This window comes from Gracilinanus agilis, chromosome 1 (assembly GCF_016433145.1).
Source record: "Gracilinanus agilis isolate LMUSP501 chromosome 1, AgileGrace, whole genome shotgun sequence".
NCBI classification, from domain to species: domain Eukaryota; kingdom Metazoa; phylum Chordata; class Mammalia; order Didelphimorphia; family Didelphidae; genus Gracilinanus; species Gracilinanus agilis.
The window spans coordinates 332168684-332190145 of record NC_058130.1 but is presented as its reverse complement, the minus strand read 5'-3'; the positions used below and the strand labels follow the sequence as shown (position 1 = coordinate 332190145).

The 21462-nt window shown below is 35.2% G+C and overlaps 1 protein-coding gene across 1 annotated transcript in view; it reads right to left on the bottom strand.

The window, feature by feature from the left end:
• Positions 1-3672, bottom strand: part of SSBP2 (single stranded DNA binding protein 2) — a 266841-nt gene extending 263169 nt beyond the window's left edge. Inside the window, exons 1-2 of the mRNA XM_044680670.1 lie at positions 3599-3672; positions 1732-1816 (exon numbers count right to left, since the gene is read on the bottom strand). Of these exons, the coding sequence (XP_044536605.1) occupies positions 1732-1816; positions 3599-3672 (159 nt within the window). The remainder of the gene's footprint in view (positions 1-1731; positions 1817-3598) is intronic.
• Positions 3673-21462: the final 17790 nt, after the last annotated feature.

Genomic DNA, 21462 nt, shown 5'->3' with positions numbered 1-21462 from the left:
AAACTATATCCAAAGCATTCCCTTCCTTTAGTAGACTTAATAAACTTATATTATTGAATTAATAATTAGCCCTTAATAAAGCAAACAAATTAATACAGCATGGTCTGGTCTTGATGAAGCAATGCTTGCTCTTTGCAATCACTACTTGAATAATCTCTTTAATAATCATTTCTAGGATTTCACAGAAATTGAGGTCAAGCTCACTGGTCCACTATATGAAAACTCTTCTCTTTGGTTTGGTTTTCTTTTCTTTTCTTTCTTTTTTTTTTTTTTTTGGTTCTTTAATTACTTGAGACAGCATTTGTCCGTCTCCAATGGTACCTCACATTTTCCAAGATTTTTCAAATATCACTGACAATAATTTGATAATCTTTCAGAATCCAAAGATGTAAACTGTCTGGGCCTGGTTTCTTGAATTTAACAAGGATAGCTAAGCACTTACTATGGCCCTTACTTATTCTGTCATTTCCTATGTAAAGGTCATTCTTATTTGAAGAGCAAATAGAAACAAAATAAGATTCCTTTCCTTCCATTGTCAGTTACTGACCTTCCTTTTTATCCCAATATAGCTAAAAACAAAACAATTATAGAGGTATATTATATATAATTACATAATTACATATGAACTACACACAAAATAATTGAATGTGTCCCTGAATAAATATATATTATATATTATGTTGTGATATAACATTAATATATCAGTATATAATGTAACACTATTTTATTTATTTCTATTTCTTATATTTATTTAAGAAAGGTCCTTCCTGGTTTAAGTTTCATGCCCAGCTTTTTTTTAGGTTCTAGCTAAAATGACAGTCTGCTTAGGTTCATCCCTCATTAAGTGACAAGCATTCTCCTTGTATCTGTCCTCATAGGAATTCTGTCTTTTTTTCTTCTCTACATCCCCTCTGCCCTTAGACACTTCTAATGTGTTACTCTAGTACTCAACTATGGATCAGCTTATCTGGATTTCCTTTACCCAGACCTCACTCTGTCTGCCCTTTGATTATTTTTTCTAAGACAGCATTTTTCTATCATTCTGACTCTAAATCAGTATATTCAAGTTTCTTTTCATATTTGTCTCTTTTTTTCCAGATTTTTTAGCACCATCATCTCTGGGCATAATTTGGAGTATTCTTCTTGGGAATTTAGAATACACATTTGTATATTTAAAATTACTGCAGGAGTCTTATTTTATTCCCCTACAAATTTTACAATGAAAATTTCACATTTATATTGATGCAAACAAACTTCCATGCCCTTATCTATGATTGCCCCTTGCTCCCAATCACTTTGGGAGGGGAGTTGTATTTTGCTGCAATGTGTTCCTCAAAGAGCTGATTCAATCTGAGATTAAATTTTTGTAAAAAAAATGAAATGCAGACTTGTTTCTTAATAATTATACGGTTAATGATTTGTAAAGCAAAGTATCACTTTATACAGTGAATAATTATGCCTTCATTTTTGCAAATCTTGACTTACACATATCAATTTTGTTTCAAAGATAACTATAACTTAGAATTATGATTGTATGACTACCCTATATATCCTCATCAAAATTCAGATAGTAATTATTTGTTGATTAAAAACAATTTTCAAAAATCAAAGCATAATCATGAGCATTAAATAGAAATGTAAGTGAAGACGTCATACATGACTGTTTATTTAAGCCCTCTAGTTCAAAAAGAAACATTTTGATACATCTCTATCAAACAGCAAGCAACTTACATAATCATGGAAGGCTTTAGCTTCACTTGAATGTTCACATGTTTCACGTCTTTCTGGAGCTGCACAGTAGAGATCCCAAAATACACTATAAAAAAATAAGGCAAAAGTTAAAAAAATCAGTTATCAGTATGGGAAATAACAATTCCACTGCAGACAGTGGAAGAGAAGATATGCTTTCCTATGACAATATTTTCTTCTTAAATTAACATAACCTACCATTAAGCAATGAGCAGATTAATTTTTTTTACTTGGAAAGAACTACATGACAATGAAGAGTAAAAAGAGTAAAACCAAGACAATGTTATACACAGCTACAGACTTAATATTTGAAGAATAATTTGTCAACTGCTTGAACACATGGGTTGATGCGGACATGGTTGGGAATATAGACTCAAAATGACCACACCAATGCAACTATCAATAATATGGAAATAGGTCTTGATTGATAATACATGTTAAAACCAGTAGAAATGCGTTTTGGCTATGGGGTGGTGGTATGAAGGGGGGGTGAAGGGGAAAGTAAAAACATGAATCATATAACCATGGAAAAATTTTCTAAAAAGATAAAATATTTAAATCTTAAAAAAAAATAAAAAATACCTTTAAAAAAAGAATAACTTGTGCATGTTCACCTCCAGAGAATGAACATAAAGTAGAAACATGAAAGACATAATCTATATATTTTGTTGGATGCTGCCTTCTTCGATGTGGAGTGGGGAAGTAGGCCTGAATTTTTAAAATGTGATTAGAAAATATTTAACAAAACAAATGAAAATACAGTAAAAAGAAAAGAAAAAAAATAACCTGCCATTAGAAAGTTAAAATGAGATATTCATATAAGTTTGGAATACTGCCAAGAGTTTATTTCCTACAAGTCTAGAGGATGTTTTAGATGAGATCTTCCTGAACTTTGTATAAATGAGATCATCCAACATCTATGAATTAGAAACCAATACTATAAAAAAGAAAAAAATCATAACTTATATCCATAAACAATAATGTTTTACAAAGTTAGAAGAATTTGTGGAAATCACCTAAGTAATTTTCAATATAGTCCCTTTAGTACTGAAAAGATAAGTTTAAAAAATCCTAATTTAATTGATGGAGAAATTTGTTCATTTGTCCAAGATTATCAAGTTGTTCAATTAGTACTCATGTACAAATTCTGTACCCACCAAAACAGGACAAAGCTACATTTTTTCAAATGTTTATTCTTCCTACAATTAACAGAGCTAAGTTATTCTGAATGGTGTTTAGATCTCTAAGAATATAAATCTGATGATTATTCTAAGATATTTCTACTCTCAAGTGAGTTCTAATACGAAGGAGTTTCAGCTAAGAGTTCTGGAGTATATAGATTTTTTTTCCTGAGCAAGACAAACAACCCAAGTAAAGTATAATTTCTTACTTTAAAATGTTCTCCCTGTAATTATTTTGGAAAATAATGCTACGTAACTAATGAGTTATGAGAAGTTCTTAAAAGATTTTTGAATCCATAATGCTATTTCTATGGAACAAGGAGTTTTGTTTTGGGGGAAATTGACCAGAATGCCCATTTAATGTTCAATGGGAGGTACTACCATTCTAAAGGTATAGAAAAACATTACTAACCTGTGTAATTCTTGTTTATAACTTTCCATTTAAAACAATGGACAACTTCTTTCATTCTTCTTTTTCCCCTCTATTCCTTTTAATCTTCATTGGTCATTAGTTCAGCCATATTACCATCATCCTCATTGGCGTTGCTTATTTAAATTCTTTTGTTTGTTTCTAGTTTTTTGTTTTAATACATCTTTTTGCTCTCACTAAAAAGATGCCTCACCTCATATCATTTCTCAAAGGTAGTTGTCTTTGGCAAAACTCTTACATCTTCAATATCCTTTTCAATCGATTGTCCTCTTGTTTTGTCTGAGTCTGATCATCTGACTTATAGTATTCCATGATTTATAGCTCTACAGAGCAATACTGAAATATATTGGTGCTTTTTTAATAGGGTTTTGCAACAGCAATCAACTTAGGATTATTAAAAAAGGCTAAGCAATTTCCCAAATGAAATATAGTATACCCAAACTTTTACTTCTCTTAAGCTCTGGCCCTCCTCATTGTCCATCTATAGCACTTGCCCCAGGTACATATACCAATAGACTACTTCAATTTTATCCACTTCATTTTTGATCAGGGAATAAAATTAGACCAAGAGGCAGCATGGGTTACTGGATAGAGTGCAAAGGTTTAGATTCAAGAATACCTGGGTTTAAATCCTGCCTCTAGGAGTTACTATTTTATTAATATTGGAAATGTTGATTAAGCTCTAAGCACCTTCCTGAGTCTTAATAAAATATAAACAAGTTAGAATTTACATTATTGGAAAGAGTTCCTATACTAAAAACATCTTTTATATAATAATTCATTTCATTGGGGGAGACTTTTTTGGAATCTGGATCATGGCCAAATTACTATAAAAATCATCTATAAGAACCTCACACCATGGCTCCCTAATACCTCTAGAAACAAATATAAAATCATCTATTTAACATTTAAGGCTCTTTATAACATGCTTTACTCCTTTTCCAGTCTTGGTACAGCTTATACCTCACCATATACTGTGCAATACAATAACACATGCCTCCTTGCTGTTCCTCAAAAAGGACACTTAATCTCCTGAATGGACATTTTCACATGCCATGTATTATATTCTATAATCTGGGAAGAGATGGATGCCACCTTGACTGACAGGGATGGCAATTGAGAGACTCAGAATGTTCCCAGGTGTTGTGAACCAGGGGCAAACATTGGTTGGTCTCACCCTATATATACTCCCTCACAGCCACTTTGAAGGGAAGTCTCTGGACTGAGAAGTCTCTGGACTCAGAGGTCTCTGGACTCAGAGGCTGAGAATTAGAGATCACAGATCTCTGAAAACCTCTCTGGTTCAATCTGGAAGGGTGGTTTGAAGGGTGGAAAGGGTGGTTTAAGAAGAAGAGGGAAGGAATAAGCCTGAAACTATTTCCTGACAGACTGTGAGAGCTAGTGAATCACCAACACTGGTAGTGAGAGAGCTGAGAGAATAAAGACCATCAATACATCTACAGTAATAGCCTTCCCTATTCTCTGGCGTGGCTGTGGCCAGGTCCAGCCAGAGATAAAGGGTGAGGGTGAAATCTCAAGCCTCCACCTGATCAAAAGCCTCCAGTCTTGATTGTTAATTAGTCTATAGATAATAGATCAATAGGGTTTCCAATGCTCAATCCTTGACCTTGTTATCCTTTCCCTATTTATAAAGTATTCATCAACAAGTACCTTCCTGAGTGGTCTTTCTATCACAGCCCTTGGGAAGGGAGTCAAACACAGTCAGATCCTGAACGTTTATCCAAGGCAGTTCAATAGCCCAATACTAACTTTTTCAACCCCAGGTTGGACCTGGAAAGGTTACCCATCTATCTAACCTCTCAAGGGTCCTTACTTGGGCAGCTGTTATAGAATCCCTAACAGGCTGTCAACCAAACCAGTTAGAAAGAGAAGGGGATATCTTACAGCAGCAGTCAGGGTGATAGGAGTAGATGTTCCTCCCACCAACTGCAGCTGAGAAGATTTTAGACAGATACACATCATTACCATCATTATACATCTATATCTCCCTGGTACCCTATATTTCCATAACACATGCAACATGGGTTGCCCCCCATGCATGAAATTATTTCTTCACCTCAGTCTTCTGTCTTCTCTGGCTTCCTTCAAGTAACAGTAAAATCCCACCTTCTGCAGGAATCCTTTCATAGGCTTTTTCAACTCTCTCAAACCCTCTGTTGATTATTTACAATTTATCCTGTGTAAAGATCATTTGATCCTAATTATTTGCATCTGGATTGTGAACTCCTTGGGAGCAAGGGCTGGCTTTTACTTTTCATTGTATCTCCAGTGTTTAGCACAGTGCCTGGCACATAGTAGGTATTGACTGACAGGGTGACTGATATCAATTCAAAATGTTTCTATCTGGGCACTGTGTAGATCCTTCACCACATTGGCAAACACCTTAAGTGAACTTAGGTCTTTTTTGTAGTTCATTTGCTGTTGGCTTTAAATGGATTGTTGAATAGAGTTATCTTGAAGGTAACATCATCAATATGGTTATGATTTTTAACATAAGATAGAGAAATGTATTGCTTGAAAGAAGTCAATAATCAATGCTCTTTTTAAGCAAGACATTGCTTTTATTATTCTTGTTTATTGAAATGTTTGTATTTTCTGGTGATCCTTGAATTCACAATAAAAAAGAATATGCAAAATAAAGTCTTCCATGATTATACATTGTCATATTCAAAACTTTATTAAGATCAACAAAAAATACTCAAAATGGAACTTTACATTTTTTATACTTTTTATTTTTTGTAGAATTCTGAAGATGGAATCCTATATAGAAAGTAATGTACAAACACATACCCATTCTCTTATTTTTCTGAAAGAAAACTCTCAATGTATACATAAAACATTCTAATAAAAACTTTTAAATGGATGAGGCTTTTCAGTCCCCTTTTCTAAGTAAAGATGTAGTAATTTTCTCCATTTTAATGGTGAGAGGAGATAGGTTATATTCTGCTCTAAACTATATTTTAAGATGAGCACTATGTGCCCTAAAATTGTATTTTCAAACCCATTTTTTCTGAATATATTGGTAAGAATCAATTGGTTTTTTTCTGAACTCATTGTCTTAAAAGATATTGGTAATTACACCAAATGCTTGTTGACTGGCTAGTTAAAAGTAAAAATCAATGCTAAATTACACAAAAGGATAGACATAAGAAGATACAGTGCTTTTGATTATAAGAGTTTAAACTCAGACAAGATTTTGATCCCTCAAAATCAGAAATAGATAAAAGTGATTATCACCATTTCTTATTGGTAGAGTACAAATCAACATGGTAAAATATAAATGTGATAATTCCAGCATTGTCACAATTAGAATAGATTATTCTATAAACAATGGAAGATCTATCCCATTTCATGTCTATTTGTTGAACTCTGCATTTACAAATGCTTTCAAGTATGATCAAGTCTAGCTGAGCCTTGCAATACGTTTTCTATAGGCATGCCAAATATTATTCTATGGTTTGTTAGGGGACTCTGCTATTAAACTTCTAGAATATTCTTCCATAATATTTACAAATGCATTTGAACTCTACATTGGGGTTGTCCTTTTGCTGCCATTCCTTTCTGTTTGGCAAAGAGATTACTGAGACAGTTTCAGGGCTCTTTCGTACTGTTTTGGTAAGAAACTAACATCTGCTAAACTTTGGTAACTCAAGCCCAAAGCAACTTGGGACTGACATCATGGACCCAGGTTCATATGTAGGAAACTTATCATCAATATTCATGTCTTTGGTTCATATTCCCCTAATAGTTAGAACTATTACACTGTTTCTAAGAAATACTGATAATCACTGTCATTATGATTACTTTTATCTATTTCCCATTTTGAGGGATCAAAACTTTGTGTTTCAGCTATTATAATCAAAAGCTGTGTCTTCTCATGTAAATTTTGTAAAATTTAGCATTAATTTTGACCTCTAACTAGTTAGTCAATCAACAAGCAAAGATATTCCTTGTTCTCAAAGGGCTCAAAATCTAATGGGAAAGAAATCATGCAAATAACTACATATAAACATGATATAGACAAGATCAACTGGAGATAATCAACAGAAGGAAGGAAACAGCATTAAGGAAGATTAGGAAAGGCTCCTTGCAGAAGGCAAAATTTTAATTTTTAGGGAAGTCAGGGAACAGAAATGACAAGGGAGAATTATAGGCTGCCACACATTGAGGACATAGATTGTCTAGTTTGAGGAACACCAAAGCTAATGTCACTGGAGAGCAGAACACATAGAGGTGGAAATGTACATAGAAAGATTAGCAAAGTAGAGGCAGGTCAGGTTATAAAAAAACTTTAAAGGTGAGTGGATTTTATATTGTATTCTAGATGTAATAGGGAGCCAGTGAACTTTGCTGAATAGGAAGGTGACAGGTGATATGCTCAGGAATGTGTTTTAGGAAGATCAATTTGAGAGCTGAGTGGAAGATGAACTAAAGCAGGGAAAAACTCGTGGCAGATAGTCTAACCAGCATGTTATTGCAATAGTCTATTATATTTCACATATTAAATATTATTGCAATTGTTATCTCAGGAGAAGATGAGGACTTAACCTGACTGGTGGAAAAATTGTGAGAGAAAAAGTCATATATAAGAGAGAGTAAAAGGGTAAAGCTGACAAACTTTGGTAACAGATTAGATATAAGAGGTGGGTGAGAATGAAGCATTAAGGATGACATCTAGGTTGTGAGACTGGGAATATGGTAGTTTCTAGTCAACAATTTCATTAACCAAATAAAAACTACCAAACATAACCCTTCTTTCCCCTCATTAATCTGAAGAGAGGAATGAATAGACAAGATAGTAAAGAAGCTTTTAGTTCAGACAGTGAACTATCATCTCCAATGCAACCCACACTAATTCTGTTTCCATCTTGTCCCAGTCTCAAACTCAGACTGGCAGATCTCTTTTCAAACATTTGTATAGAATTATATTTACCATAACAATGTCTGTACCACACATTGTGGCATTTAGTCACAAACCATTCTTTTCTCTTATCCCACGTCATGAATCATCATTTATCTCTCTCCCTCCTCTAGCACAGGATATGTGAACGCTATTTGAATGCAAGAACCTTGCTCTCGTGCTTCCCTTAATTCTCCAAAAGTGATTATCACATACTAAGGGCACAATCCAACCTAAAAAAATACAGTTAAATTAATGATATTGATGATTTCTTCAGAAGCCAACTTACCTTCTACCTCAGATCTATACTTTTTGCTCAGGAAAGTTAAAGTAAAAAAACATTTCATTCAAAGACCTACTGGACCTCAGAGACTTGAAAAGGACCTAACTAGTTCACCTAGTCTAACTTCCTCATTTTACATATGAGAACTTCCTTTTATTAGTTACACTCATTTTTTACAATAAAATTCTTTCTTTTGTTAGAAAGAATAAGAGAATACTATCATAATTAACCCTCTGCACAGTTTTGGAAGGTAAGAGAATGTAGTCAAGCAAAACTATTTAGAATACTAAAGAACTCCATAGTTTTGTACTTTGTAGCCTTGAAGGTAATAAAAGTACCTAAGGGATCCTGAAGACAAAGCATGAAGAACAAACCTGCCTATTCTTTTTAGCTTCTACTTCCCTCCTCCAAAAAGATGATAAATAGAAATAGAACCAAATATTAATTACTTATGAGAGTTCACATCTCTCTACCCCCAAATGGATCACTTATCTAATGAGCAAAAAGAGAAAAAATATGGGAATTTGATTTCCACAAATAAGGTAAATAAAGGAACAATCTCAAGTCATCTATAAAGAAAATTAAAGAGGCCAAAAAGACTGGGTTTGATAAAATTAATCCAATTATAGTAAATTATCACTTTGTTAGTTTAGAAAGGAATTTAAAACATGAATATCTCTAAGACAAAGTACTATGCCAATTGAACAGGGTATATCTTTTGTCTTAAACTCAAGGGTACATTTAACATCTATATGAAATTCTTCCCTGCTAGGAGAAAATTTTTTCAAGTTTTGCAACAAAAAGACATCAAAGACAAATTTCAGAGATGAAAGCCACATAAAAGATATAAGATTCAAGGACTCAATTTCTTGTCTACCTTTATCAATCCACATAACAAGCAGAAACAAAATAAAAGCAACAAGAACAGTATCAGTTCAAGATGAGAGAATTAATCACCCGTTAGCACCTGAACTATATATTCCTTACTAACACAAAAAATTGTAAGTTCTGTCAAAAAAAATGTAAAAAAGCTATTCCTAAAAGTCTAAAGTTTCTCACCTGAATTTTCTTGTGCTCTACATTGTAAAACATTGTGGTGATGCTATAATTTAAATATAATGGAATATGTCATTATTGTTTGTCTTTTGTACTCAAAAAGAACCAATAGGACCATGATATTGGGTCAGGGTACAGTGTAACTGATCAGTCCAATGATAAGCTTGGAAAGCTCTACCACAGGGAGGGTACAAATAGTCCATTTGAACATTTGGGATGGATATGTCTCTAGATTTGCATATCTCTCATTTCCTTTGTGCTACTGTCTTTTGCTTTGTTCACAGAGCACAGCACATTCTTTGATATAGCTACACCATGCTGGGTGGTCCTATATTAATGTGTCCTATGTCTCACAAATGATACTGAAATTCTTCAAAGAGGCCTTGAAAGTGTCCTTATACCACTTCTTCTGATCTCCATGTGGCTGTACAAGTTCTCCATAAAATATTCTTTAGGTAAATATGTTTGGCACTCAGACTATATAACCAACCCATCCAAGTTGCACTCTGTATTTAGTTTGAATTCTTCCCAGTTTAACTGAAGAAAGGACCTCAGTGTCTAGTATCTTTCCAGGTAAACTCTGAAGTCTTCTTATAACAATTCAGATTGAAGTGGTTCAAATTACTGGCATGGTGCTAGTAGACTGTCTAGGTTTTACAGGTATACAACAATGATGTCAGCATTTTCTTCTGAAAATGACTTTAGTCTATCAACTTGGAAAATGTAAGGTCAATGAACAAATAATAAAAAAGAGAAAGATTTATAATTGTTGTTTCTAACTAATACTAATGATTAGAAATATTAAGTGGTAGGCAATGACCCAGATAACATCTTTAGCAGATGCCTCATCAGAACTTTGTAGTAAGCTTGATTCTCCAGAAAATCTGGTTATAATATTGAGCATGAGTTTATAGAAGTCCTACTCACTTGGAATGGCACTGGACAAAAGACAGAACAATAAGCTATCTTGACTTATGCTCAGCTAAGTTAATAGAAATTTATGACCAAAAGACTGTCCATTGGGTAGAGAAAGGATGAAAAGAAAAAAAAAGTTGGCAAACTACAAGGAAGGGAACTTAATGTTGATTCCAGGGGGAAGAGTTTAATAGATTATCACAGGGATGGTTAACAAAGATCTAGAAGGAAAAGTAGTCATTATAAAAAACTAACATTGATTCTACAAGAACAAATCAGACCAAACTCATTTCCTTATTTGACAGGATCATTAAACTAGTAGATGAGGTAAATGTTCTGGAAAGCTAGGAAGCACAGTAGATAGACTCATTTTCCTGAGTTCAAATGTCTGACACTAGCTGTGTGACACTGAGCAAGTCACTTAACTGTTTGCCTCAGTTTCCTCATCTGTTGGAGAAGGAAATGGCAAACTACTCTAGTATTTCTGCCAAGAAAACTCCAAATGAGGTCACAAAGAGTTGGACATGACTGAAAATTGTCTAAACAACAAATTTTTTCACCTAGATTTAGCAAAACTTCTGACAAAGTATTTCATGCTATTCTTGATAATAAAATAGGATAGATTAAGAATGGTTTGGATAAAGTAAAAAATAGTTATTAATGGTTCAACTCTAGGACAGAAAACCAATGATAAAGTACCTCAGGGGATCTGTGTTCATTTTGGTTATTTAATGCTTTTTTATATCAATGGCAGATATAAATACAAAGATAGTATATGCTCATTGGAGTTGCAGAATACAATAAGGTAGGGGAGACAACTAATACACAGGTCAACATTCAAGTCACAAAAAGATTTCCAAAGGATACAGAAGAAGTTCTCTTAATTTTCTGGTTTCAAGTATCCTTTATAACTCATAAAAAATACTGAGGATGTTAAAATGCTTAGGTCACTTATGTCTATGTGTGTTATCATTATTGATGTTTCCCATATCAAAAATTAAAACAACTTAATATCATTGTGAAAATAATTTTGACCTCAGTGACCCCCAGAAAGGATCTAAGGGGCCACAGTTTGAAAACTGCTAGGATAGAGAACTGGACAAAATCTAATAAAGTGAAATTTAATAGGAATAAATATGAAATCATAAAGTTGTGTACAAAAATCAACTCCACTTATACAAGATAAGAAAAGTTTAATTAGACAGTAGCTAGTCTAAAAAAATCCAAGAGTTTAGTGGACTATAAATTCAATATGTGTCAGCAAAGAGGTGTTGCAGCCAAAACAGCTAAACCAGTCCTGGGCTACATTAAGAAAGCCATGTCTTCCAGGGTCAAAAAGGTAATATATTACAATGTATTATATTTTGCTTGAGTTAGACTTCATCTGAAACAGTTCATCCAGATATGGATGCCACTGGTAAAGAAAGGGCTGAACAAATTATGACATATGCATATAATGGAACAGTACTGAGAAAGAAGAAATGGTCAAAGGTTAAGTTTCAGAAAAATATGGGAAGACTTGTATGAACTAGTACAGAATAAAGTAAGCTAAACCAAGAAAACAATTTTTATGACAACAAAACATTATAGAGATAGATAATTATAAAAGCCTTAAAAACTATGAATCTAGAGACCATCTACAATTCCAGAGGATCAGCTAGCAGGAAAGCTCCACCCCTCATGGCTAATCAGCAGTTAGGGTACCCCTCTGGTGCCTGCCAACACTGAACTTCTACCTCAGAGGCTGGCCAAAAGTAAGGCTCCAATCCTGAGGCCCAGGCAACACTGAATTCCCTGCTTCTGGGGCCTGCCAACAAAGAAGCTACATCCCTTGTTTCTGGCCAAAAAGCAAGGCTCCACCCCTAGAGGTCTCTAGCAGCAAGGCTATGCCCTCAACATAAGCCAGCAGCTAGGTCTTCCACTAGTTCAAGGCAGCAATGAAGCTTGCCAGGAGGGAGAACCCCTATTAGTGTGTAAGGATGGGATTTGTGCAAGGGGGATGGGAGGAAAGGAGCCAAAGAAGGAGTGGCTGACAGTTGGCGACAGTTGGTGAGAGTTGAGACCAGAGGGAATTCTGAGAAATTCTCCAGAGGAAGAAGGAGGAAGGTCTCAAGGCGAAGACTGGAAGGAGAAAGGAGGAAGACAGCACAGTTTGAATCCAGTCCTGAGTGCTTCCTGAGGATCTTTCTTTGGACACTGATACCCTGATTCCCTGGTCAAAGGCATCCTAATGCTTATCACCCAGCAAGACTTCAACCATAGAGTCAGCTAAGTTTTTGGACTCCATTTTGGGAGGGATCTCTTACTCTCCTTCCCCCATTACCCAACCTTGAAAAGAGACCCTTCCTGGTCTAACTTATAATTATAGAAAAGAATAGAAATAGAAAATAGAAATAAAATCTGAAGGAGAAGAGGCGGGGAGAGACGCTTGGGAATGGGAACCCCAAAGGTTCCCTCCTGAGTGAGAGACTCCCATAGGAATAGAGAAGAAATGCCTCTGCCCTTCACTCCTTTCCCCAATCCCTGAATTGAAAATAATAAAAGCCATTCATTAGTCAGATAGCGTTCCAGAGAGATTGAGTGATGAGGGGGAGGGGAACCACAGCTTAGTCTAGCAGCCTCCATCTTGAAGCCAGACCACCCACTGTAAAGTTGACTGGGGGGGGGTAGGGGGGAAGGCTTATGTGAACCCCATCCTCATTCAGAATCGGATTGGGATACCACATACCTCATCTTATAGGTAAGCCTCGCCCCCAACTCTTATGGGGCAGCACAACCATCCAGGTCACCCAGTTTTGGGGTGACACCCCCTCGAAGTCTAGCAGTGTATATTTAGCAGGAGGGGAGAGCTGGAAGAGAGTCTCACCTCATAGACTCTCTCTCTCTCCCTTCTATCAAACATTGGTACTTGGCTCTCATTATTATTATAAGTGTAAGCCAGCAGCTAGATCCTGAGGCCTGATGCAAGCCAGAAACAAAACCACAAGCCTCAGTACAATAAACATGAGACAGAGCCCTCTCCAATACACACACAGGGCTCAAATTTACTAGTAAAACAAAAAGAAAGAAAAAAACAACACACAAAATAAGTTGGCAAAAATGGATTTAAAAAAAAGACCTAACTAGATAAGTGCTATAATGATAGGGAGGTTGAAGATACAAGTATAGAAGACAGGATTGTCAAAATAGCTATATGTGAAGCATCAAAGAAATATATAAATTGGTCCCAGGCCCAGAAAGATCTAATGGAAGAGCTCTAAAAGAATTTTAAAAATCAAATGACAGAGAAGAAAAAAAAACTAAAGAAAAAATGAAAGTAATGCAGGAAATCTATGGGGGTGGGGAAAGAATCAACAATTTGGTAAAGGAAACACCCCCCCAAGAAAACGGGAAAAGATACCCCCAAATTTGCCACTGGAAACAATACCTTAAAAAGTAAAATTGGCCAAATGAAAAAGGAGGTACAAAAATTCACTAAAGAAAACAATTTTTTAAAAAATTAGAACTAGCTAAATGGGAAAGGAGATACATAAACTCACTAAAGAAAATAATTCATTTAAAAATAGAATAAAACAAACAGAAAATGATTCCATGAGATTTCAAGAAACAATCAAACAAAAATAAAAGAATTATAAAATAGAAGAAAATATGAAATTTCTCATTTTAAAAACAACTGACATGGAAAATAGATCACAGAAAGATAATTTAAGAATTATTGGACTACCTGAAACCCAAGAGCAATAAAAGAATCTGGACATCATACTTCAAGGAAATATCAAGGAAAATTGCCCTGATAGCCCAGAATAGAAATGTAAATTGAAATAATTACATCACCTCCTGGAAGAAATTCCATAAGAAAAAATCCAAGAAATATTATAGCCAAATTCTAGAGCTCCTGGACCAAAGGAAAAAATTCTTCCATCAGCCAGAAAGAAAAAAATCAATCATCATGGAGCCTCAATGAGGATTACAAAGGATTTAGCAGGAACTAAAGGTCTGCAGGGTTTGGAATATGATATTCTAGAAGGTAAAGGAATTAGGATTACAACCTTGAATGATCTACCTAGAAAAACTCAGTATAATACATCAAGGGGAAAAAATGGATATTTAATAAAATTGAGAACTTTCAAGAATTCCTAATGAATAAACCAGTGCTGCATAGAAAATTTCAAATAGAAGGCTCAGCAAAAGCATAAGAAGGTAAATGGGAAAGAGAAAATGTAAGGATTCAGCAAGGTCAAATATTAAACTGTACATATTTTTATATGATAAAATCATACTAATAACTTCTATAAGCTTTATCAGTATTAGGGTAACTAGGATAGAGTTTATGTGTCAACAACACAAAATTAAAGAGGAGAAAGTGTGCAGTGTGAGAAGAAGGAAGGGAGAGGGAGAATGAGATTATTTCACATAAAAAAGGTTTGAAAGCACTATTACATAGGGAAGATAGAGGAGCAACACTTGAACCTTACTTTCATCAGGTTTAGCTCAAAGAGGAATAATGTACACACTCAGAAAAAGAAATCTTTATTACCCTAAAGGAAAGGGGGGAAATGAGGAAAAGGGATGGGGGTACTTCTAGAAGGGAAGACAAATTGGGAGAGATGGTGATCAGAAGTAAAACAGTAGTGAGGAGGAACAAATTGAAAGGAGAGGGTCAGAAGAATAAACAAAGGGAAAGTAGAAAGAGGAAAATACAATTAATTATGACAACTGTACATTTGAATGGGGTGAATTCACCCATAAAATGGAAGCAGATTGCAGAAGAGATGAAAAAGCAAGCATCCTATAATATGCTATTACAAGAAACACATCTAAATCACACAGACACACAAAGAGTAAAGATAAAGGGCTAGAGCAAAATCTATTATGCTTCAGCTGAAGTATAAAAAGCAAAGGTAGCAATTGATCTTAGTCAAAGCTAAAGTAAAAAAAAGAACCAGTTAAAAGAGATAGGAAATAAATTTTATCTTGCTAAAAAGTACCACAGACAATGAAATACTATATGCATCAAGTGGTATAGCATCCAAATTTTTAAAGGAGAATTTATATTAGTTACAGGAAGAAATAGATAGTAAAATTATATTAGTGGAGAAATCTCAACTTTTCTTTCAGAACTAGATAAATCTAACCCCCAAAAATAAGAAAATAGGTTAAAAAAGGGAATAGAATTTTTAAAAAGTTGAGATATGATAGACCTTTGAAAAAAAGTTAAATAGGAATAGAAAAGAATACACCTTTTTTCCAGCAGTGCATACAACCTACACAAAAAATGACTAGTGTTAGGGCATGAATACCTTATAATTAAATGCAAAAAAGCAGAAATATTAAATACATCCTTTTCATGTCATAATGTAAGAAAATTACATTCAATAAAGGCCCATGGAAAGAAAGATAAGGAATTAATTGGAAACTCAATAATCTAATTCTAAATAATAAATGGGCCAAAGAACAAATCATAGGAACAACAGATAATTTATTAAGAAGAATGACATCAATGAGATAACATACCAAAATTATGGGAGACATCTAAAGTAGTACTTGGGGAGAAATTTTATATCTTTAATTGTTTACATCAACAACTAGAGAGAAATAAATTAATGAATTGAGTATACAACTAAAAAAATTAGAAAAAGAACAAATTTAAAAATTCTCAATTAAACACTAAATGGGAAATCCTGAAAATCAAAGATAAAATTAATAAAAGTGAAAGTGAGAAAACAATTGAATAAAACTAGAAACTGGCTTTATTAAAAAATAAAATACATAAACCATTAAATTAAAATTAAGGGATTAAAAAAGTAAAGAAAAAAACCAAATTACCAGTATGAAAAATGTACCACCAATGAAAAAGAAATTAAATTATTATGAACTATTTTACTCAATATATGCCAACAAATCTGAAAATCTCAGTAAGATGGATGATTATTTGCAAAAATATTAATTGTCTATATTAACAGAAGAGGAAAAAGAATATTTATACAATCCCATCTCAGAAAAAGAAATTGAACAAGCCATTAATGAACTCCCTAAGAAAAAAATTTTCTAGGCCAGATGGATTCACATATAAATTCTACCAAACATTTAAAGAACTAATCCCAATATTAGAACAACTATTTGGAAAAATATCTGAAGAAGGCATCCTACCAAGCTCCTTTTTCGACACAAATATGGTACTGATACTTAAACCAGGAAGAGTAAAAGCAGAGAAAGAAAACCATAGTGATGGCGAACCTTTTATAGACTGCATACCATGCCCCACCCCCAGACCCTACGCCATGCACTCCCTTCTTACTTCAGGAAGGGGAGGAAACACTCCCATTGGGATGCTGGACAGAGGGGCAGGTGAAGTGAGGACATTCATAGAAAGGTGGAGGGGAATGGCCAAAGCTCTCCACTCCTCTCCCAGCTCTGCTACATGTGAAGCACTCTCATTGGGCTGCTGGGCAGTCGGGCAGGTGAAGTGAAAAAATGTCCTCAGCACAGTGGAGAGGGGGAAAGGAGTAGCTCACCTGTCTCTCTAGCGTTCTATTAACAAACTCTGGTGGGCAATGGCTTATGTGTCCACAGAGTGGGCTCTACGTGTCCATTTTGGCACATGTGCCATGGGTTTGCCATCATGGCTATAGACCAATCTTGCTCATGAATATTCATGCAAGAATACAATAATATATCATAAAAATCATACACTATGAACAGGTGGACTTTAACCAGGAATGCAGGGTTGGTTCATTATTAAGAAAGCCTTTAAAATAACTGATTATATCAAATTTAAAAAAAAACAACAGAAAACATATGATTATCTCAACAGATGCAGAAAAAGCCTTTGACAAAATATGTATATTCCTTTTAAAAACACTAGAGAGCAAAGAAATTTATGTAACTTTCCTTAAAATGATAAATTATATATATATATATAACCAGCATTACCTACACTGGAGATAAACTAGATGCCTTCTCAATAAGAACAGAGGTAGAGGTTCCGGGTTAAGATGGCGGCAGAGTAAAAAGCAGCTCTTAACACCTCTCCTGACCAAAACACACAAAACTCCTCAAGGGGACATAAAAACAAGTCCAGACGAACGGAGGAACCCCACAACAGGGTGCAGAGTGGAAGGTACGTGGAATCGGGGCATTTCCATGCTATAAAGGGGTGAAATAGCTCTCACTAAATCACGGGCTGAGCAACCACCCCACCCCCACCTCTCCACACACACCACCTATAGCGCCAAAGCCAGTTAAAAAGAAATAGAGCAAGTTTGGGGCACCCATCGAGTCATTGGCAGCTCCGGGGCCTGTTCCTGAGAGCAGCAAGATTTAAGACCCCAATAAGCCAAAGAACGCACCCAAAATCTGAGCGCGGGAGCAGAGCGCGGGAGCGGCGGAGGCGTGGGGGGAGGCAGACACAGCCACGAGCTAAAGCTCTGAAACCCTGAGTGGGGAACCAGGGTAGACGGGTATACGACTGTGGAAGCAGCACCCTGAGACTTGTAAAGGAACTTCTGGCAGAGGATCAAGCAAGGGGGTCCACCAGGGGGCTTGACCTTGGAAAAAACCAGAACTCAGACCTCAGGAGCCAAAAAGACTGCGGACAGACCCCGAGCGCGAGAATAAAGCTGAGAAGCTGCCGGGCTAATGATGGCTACCCAGACTCAGGAAGTTCAGAAGAGAAAGATAAACAACAAGAAAAAGAAGCCTTTAACACTCAACAACTTTTACACAGAGAAAATCCAGACAACCGAGCAAACAGAGGAGGAGAACAAACAAGCATCCGGGCCCTCCTCAAATAAGGAAAACGAGTCACAGAGTTCAAAACTGAGATTCTGAGGAAGATGGAAGAGATCTGGCAAGTAAATAACAGTTTAAAAGGTAGAATCTTACAATTGGAAAGTGAGGCTCAGAAATCAAATGAACTGATAAGCAAAGTGAACCAGATTGAAAAAAGAAAACCAAAAGATCATAGCTGAAAACGAAAAGTTTAGAGCTGAAAACGAAAAGTTTAGAGCCGAAAACCAGTCCCTAAAGGCTAGAATTGAGCAAGTAGAAGCTAATGATCTCTCAAGACAACAAGAACAAATAAAACAAAGTCAAAAGACTGAAAAAATAGAAGGAAATATGAAATGTCTCAATGAGAGAGTGACAGACCAAGAAAACCGGTCTAGAAGAGACAATTTGAGAATAATTGGTCTTCCAGAAAAAAACAGAAATTAATACAAACCTGGACACCATACTAAAAGAAATTATTCAGCAAAATTGCCCTGAAGTCCTACAACAAGAGGGCAATATAGACATTGAAAGGATTCATAGAACACCCACTACATTCGATCCAGAGAAGAAAACGGCCAGAAATATAATTGCGAAATTCAAGAGCTTTCAAGCAAAAGAAAAAATCTTACAAGAAGCCAGAAAGAGACAATTCAAATATCAAGGAACACCAATCAGGATCACACAGGATCTGGCAGCCTCCACGCTAAAAGACCATAAGGCTTGGAATACAATATTCAGAAAGGCAAGAGAGCTGGGCCTGCAACCACGGACGGCTCAACTACCCATCAAAATTGACTATATATTTCCAGGGGAAAGTATGGGCATTCAACAAAATTGAAGAATTCCAAGTATTTGCACAGAAAAGACCAGGGCTAAATGGAAAGTTTGATATCGAACCACAAAAATCGAGAGAAACAAGAAAAGGTAAATAAGAGACAGAGGGGAAAGAAAGAAAATTTGTAATTTTTAAGTCTGCCTTTTTAAGGGCCTCAGTAAGATCTAATTATATGTATTCCTATGTAGAGAAATGTTATGTATAATTCTCTGTAGTGAACTCTATTCACTATTATAGTATCCACTATTATAGTAATCAGAAGAATAATTCACAGGGTGAGGGTGGAACACTAAATAATCTAAGATGACATGGGGGATGGGAAAGAGGGGGTGAATAGCAGGGGACACCAAGAGAAACTTGAGTGAATAAGAAAAATAGGATATTCTATTACACACAGAGGGTATGGGAAGGAGAGGGGACAAATACTATTATAAGAAGGAGAGGAAGAGAGCATTAAGAGGTAATAATCAAACCTTACTCTCAGTGTAATCAACCCGGAGAGGGAAGAGTAGCTATACTATCCATTGGGACATAAAACTCTTATCTAACCATTCTGAGAAAGTCAGAAGGGATAAATCAAGGGAAACAGGGGAGTGGGGAGGTCAAAAAAAGGGAGGGGAGAAGAAGGGGGAGGGAATTGATAAAGCCTTTAAAAACAAAAAGGGGGGTAAATAAGGGAGGGGGTAGAAAGGGAAGTTAACCAAAGGAGGGGATAAGGGATAGGGTCTTAATAGCAAACCACTGGTTTTAAAGGAAATAGTTTAAGGAGAAGGGTTAGGAATAGGGGAGGAAACGATAATGTCAGCAAATGCACAACTGATGATTATAACTCTGAAGGTGAATGGGATGAACTCGCCCATAAAACGGAAGCAAATAGCAGAGTGGATCAGAAACCAAAATCCTACCATAGGTTGTCTACAAGAAACACATATGAGACGGGTGGACATACACAAGTTTAAGGTTCAGGGCTTGAGCAAAATCTTTTGGGCGTCAAATGAGAAAAAGAAGGCAGGAGTGGCTATTATGATTTCTGACAAAGCCAAAGTAAAAATAGATATGATTAAAAAAGACAGGGAAGGTCATTACATCCTGATTAAAGGCAGTATAAACAATGAGGAAATAACACTGCTCAATATGTATGCACCAAGTGGCATAGCACCCAAATTCATAAAGGAGAAACTGGCAGAGCTCAAGAAGGAAATAGATAGTAAAACCATACTAGTGGGAGATCTAAATATTCCTCTTTCAGATCTAGACAAATCAAACCGAAAAATAAATAAGAAAGAGGTAAGAGAGGCGAATGAAGTCCTAGAAAAATTAGATTTAATTGATATGTGGAGAAAAATAAATAGGGACAGCTGCACATAGCACATTCACAAAGATTGACCATGTTATAGGGCATAGAACTATAGCAAACAAATGCAAAAGAACAGAAATAATAAATGTAAACTTCTCAGATCATAATGCAATAAAAATAATAATTAGTAAGGGCACTTGGACAGGAAAATCAAAAACTAATTGGAAATTAAATAATATGATTCTCCAAAACCAATTTGTCAAAGAAGGAATCATAGAAATAATCCATAATTTCATTGAAGAAAATGACAATGATGAGACATCCTACCAAACTCTGTGGGATGCGGCCAAGGCAGTACTCAGGGGGAAATTTATATCCTTGAGTGCACATATTAACAAATTAAGGAGGGCAGAGATTAATGAATTGGGCATGCAACTCAAAAAATTAGAAAGTGAGCAAATTAAAAATCCCCAGATGGAAACTAAATTAGAAATACTAAAAATCAAGGGAGAAATTAATAAAATCGAAAGTAAAAGAACTATTGAATTAATGAATAAGACTAGAAGCTGGTACTTTGAAAAAACAGATAAAATAGACAAAGTACTAGTCAATCTAATAAAAAAAAGGAAAGAAGAAAACCAAATTGACAGTATCAAAGATGAAAAGGGAGACCTCACCTCTAATGAAGAGGAAATTAAGGCAATCATTAAAAACTATTTTGCCCAATTATATGGCAATATATATAACAATTTAGGAGATATGGATGAATATTTACAAAAATATAAAGTGCCTAGATTAACAGCAGAAGAAATAGAATACCTAAATAATCCCATATCAGAAAAAGAAATTGAACAAGCCATCAAAGAACTCCCTAAGAAAAAATCGCCTGATGGATTCACAAGTGAATTCTATCAGACATTCAAAGAGCAACTAATCCCAATACTATACAAATTATTTGATATGATAAGCAAAGAAGGAGTCCTACCAAATTCCTTTTATGACACAAATATGGTACTGATTCCAAA